General features: G+C 57.4%; 1 protein-coding gene across 1 annotated transcript in view; it reads right to left on the bottom strand.

Moving 5' to 3' along the window:
- Positions 1-600: 600 nt before the first annotated feature.
- The window catches only part of ARX (aristaless related homeobox), a 3,990-nt gene continuing 1,164 nt past the window's right edge, over positions 601-3,426 (bottom strand). The window contains exons 2-4 of the mRNA XM_026038666.1: positions 3,070-3,310; positions 1,777-1,822; positions 601-618 (exon numbers count right to left, since the gene is read on the bottom strand). Coding sequence (XP_025894451.1) covers positions 601-618; positions 1,777-1,822; positions 3,070-3,310 — 305 coding nt within the window. The remainder of the gene's footprint in view (positions 619-1,776; positions 1,823-3,069; positions 3,311-3,426) is intronic.

The following is a 3,426-nucleotide window of genomic DNA, read 5'->3' as shown; positions in this document are numbered from 1 at the left end:
TGAGGACAAACGCGCCGGGGAGGGAGGGGGGGCGGATTTTGTTGCTTCGTTTCAATTTCCATTTCCTTTCGCTTCTCCCGGGAGTATTTTGCGGAAAAGCGATGGCTGCGCTTGCACCTTCTAGCATTTAATTCCACGCAAAACGAAATGATGCGCACATCTATGTATTTTTTTTTTTTCAGCGGTACACACATCGTGTACGGTGCGTGGTATTTTTTTCGTTGAAGCGCGCATTTGCACACAGTAACATTCGGGGAGCGTTCACTTTTTCTTTTTGCTCCCTCCTTCGGATTATGAAAAATAAAATACAATAAAAATCGTCATTCCGCTAACCTCTCGTACGAATAAATAATTTCCGAAGCAGCAAAAGCAGCAGTAAATGCAGTTTGCAGGCTCTCCGTTTAGGCTTTATTTTATGGAAGTTAGGAAGCCGTGGATTCAAAACCCCTTCTTTCTTCCTCTCCGCACCCCCGCCATCTCCCGCCCCCCCCTCCAAAAAAAAGGAAATAATGAAAGAAATAATAAAAAAAAAAGAAAAAAAAAAGAAAGAAACAATCAAACAAAAAAATAACTCGGCAACAACAGCAAAACACAATAAAACTATGAACCCAAGTTGGTCTTAAACGGGGGAAAGAGAGGAAAATACCGCTATTGAAAGAAAAAGAAAATATTTGCTTAGTAAGTCAGCACACGGCATCACACGCACCTAAGGAAAGAGCCTTTATAAGAGACACAAACACTTGTCCATTTTACGGAGCGATGTGGCCTGCGTGTTCCCTTCCCAGCTCCACTCGTTTCCATAAGATCCGCGGGAAATCCCTGCTCTCCGGGAGCCACTAAGGGCAGCAGCGCTGCGGGTCTCCCGACACAGTTTTATCTTTGTTATCTATCTATCTATATATATCTATATTTGCACACGCCTGTGTTTGCATGGAGGCATCACTAGCTTCTCTCAGAAGTCTTTCCCAACGGGATCTTCTCCCCGAGCTAAAACTCAATTAGCAGCTGGCCCCGCTATTGAGTCGATAAGTCTGAGCACAGCCGAAGGTAAACGAAGGGGCTCTCATAATTCATATTCCCTTAATTACATCTTCTCCCGTGAAAAGAGCCGGGAGAAAGGGGGTGTCTTTTTTTTTCTTTCTTTTTTTTTTTTTTTAAGTTATTTAACTTTCCCACGACTCGTTCCCCTGAGCTGAAAATACTGATTTGCTGTCACATCTCTGTTTGACAATGGAGAAATGTGTCAACAGAAAGGAGGGGACAAATCTCATCATTAGCCCCTCTAATGCAAGAAGCTGTTGTGTATTAAATGAGCCATATGGAATTTATTATGCTTTATCAGCGCCTGATTTTAACTGTAAAGTGATTTGCTCAGCTCCAAACTCGGAGACATCTGTTTTCTGTTGGCAATCAGGGCATCCCAATGTTTATCGTCTCTCTGGTTATGAGCCTTGGGTTGGGAAATGCACTCTGGTATGGGGCGGCAAACACCTTTAATAGCATTGCACTCACTCACTATTAGATCAATGCAGGCTTATTGCTATCAAAAATGGGAAATCAAATAGCATTAGCCAGCCCCTTGTGCGGGCGGGGAGGAAATCAAACAACATTTCGCCTTCAAATGGCCCTGTTTGTTCTAGCACTAAGTGGCCTTTTATGAAGCCCGATTGGGGATGTGAGGGCGGCCAAACACGCGGCCAAACCGCGCGGGGCTCGCTGCCCCGCGGCTCCCGGCCCGTGCCCGCCGCGCCGGGGCTGCCCGGGGCCGCCACTCACCTGCACTCGGGCCTCGGTCAGGTCGAGCCTCATGGCCAGCTCCTCCCTGCGGAGACACAGGCCCCGTGAGCGCCGCCCGGCCCGGCCCGGCGCTTGGGCCGCCCCCGTCCCGCCTCGCCGAGCCCCCCGGGTGCTGCTGCCTCGGCAGCCGCTCCCGCCCGTTTCGAGCGTGCGGAGCGGGGCGCGGGACCGACACCGCGTGGTTTGCGCCCCCCAAAAAAAGCAAAGAAAGAACCCCACTGAGCCTCCTTTCCCCGCGGCTCCCCGCCAAGGGGAAACGACCCCGAGCCCCGCGGCCGCCACCGCGGTCCGGGGCAGCGGAGCCAGAGGCTGTCGCGCGTTTTAACCGCCACCGACGTAGAGCAAGCCGGAGAGCACCGAGATCTCGCAAAACTGCCCACCTAAAACAGCAGCGCTCCCATCTCAGCCGGAACCCCCCGGCTGCGCCCCTCAGAGCGGCCCCGTGCGACCGGGACCCCCGCGCCGCCTGGCCCGCCCGACGGCGACGAAAAATCACGGAGAAAAAGGCAAAATCACCGGCCAACTACCCTCCTCCCCGTTATATATGCGCATACCCATATATGTATACATGTATGGATATATCTATATCTATCTATATGTATGTCTGTCCCTGGCAGCTCGGGCTCGAAGCTGCGACCGGGGCGCAGTCGGCAGGACCGCCCGAGGTGACATCGGGCACGGGGAGGTGACACCGCGCCGAGGGGCAGGGAATAAGCTGCCGCCTCACATAAACCTCTCAGAAATAATAACGAGTCCTAATAATAATAAAAATTAAAAAGTAGACGTCCCCTAAGCGGGAGGCGCGGAGCCGGGCACTCAGCCCCCGCTCGGGCCCGCAGCTCTGCCCAGCGGCCCGGGCGGCTCAGCCGCTTTTCCCCGCGCCGAGGAGCCCTCTCGCCTGTCCCGGGGTTAAAATAAACGGGCAGGAGGCGCCGGCGGCGCGAGCGCGGGACACGACGTGCCCGGGCGCCCCGGGGGCTCCGGCAGAGCGAGGCCCGACGGGCCAGGCCGCTATTTTTGGGCTGCGGAGCTTTGATGTGTCCCCCCCACAAACACTCTCCTCCCCCTCGCGGGGCTTCCCCGGCCGGGCGGGGCGAACCCGATCCGGGGGCCAGGGCACGGGCGGGTAAAAATAGCGGCGGGCCCGGCCCGCGCCCGCGCTGCGCCCCGTCCAGCGCGGCCTCGGGGGCGGCTTCCCCGAGGGGGCGGTTCCGAGGCGAGCGCGGCCGCAGGGCTCGGCGGGCGCTGCCCCCGGGCGCGCCCCGTGGGTACCTGGTGAAGACGTCGGGGTAGTGCGTTTTCTGGAAGGCCCTCTCCAGCTCCTCCAGCTGGTAGCTGGTGAACGTGGTGCGATAGCGGCGCTGCTTCCTCTTGAGCAGCCCCTCCTCGGAGTCGCTGCCGGCCGAGAGGCACACGCTCTCCTCGCCGTCCTTGCCCTCGCCGTCCTCGGCGTGCAGCAGCAGCTCCTCCTTGGGCGACAGCTCGCCGCCCTCGGCGGCGCCGGCCGCGGCGGGGCCCCGGCGGGGCTCCTGCAGGAGCCTGCCGCCCTCCTCGCCCAGCAGCTCCTCCTCCTCGTCCTCCTCCAGCTCCTCGTCCTCCTCGTCCTCCTCCTCCTCCAGCATCTCCTCG

The sequence above is a fragment of the Nothoprocta perdicaria genome, unplaced genomic scaffold, assembly GCF_003342845.1.
Source record: "Nothoprocta perdicaria isolate Ctin4 unplaced genomic scaffold, notPer1 scaffold_215, whole genome shotgun sequence".
In the NCBI taxonomy this organism is placed as follows: domain Eukaryota; kingdom Metazoa; phylum Chordata; class Aves; order Tinamiformes; family Tinamidae; genus Nothoprocta; species Nothoprocta perdicaria.
This window is presented reverse-complemented; position numbering and strand designations above follow the sequence as displayed.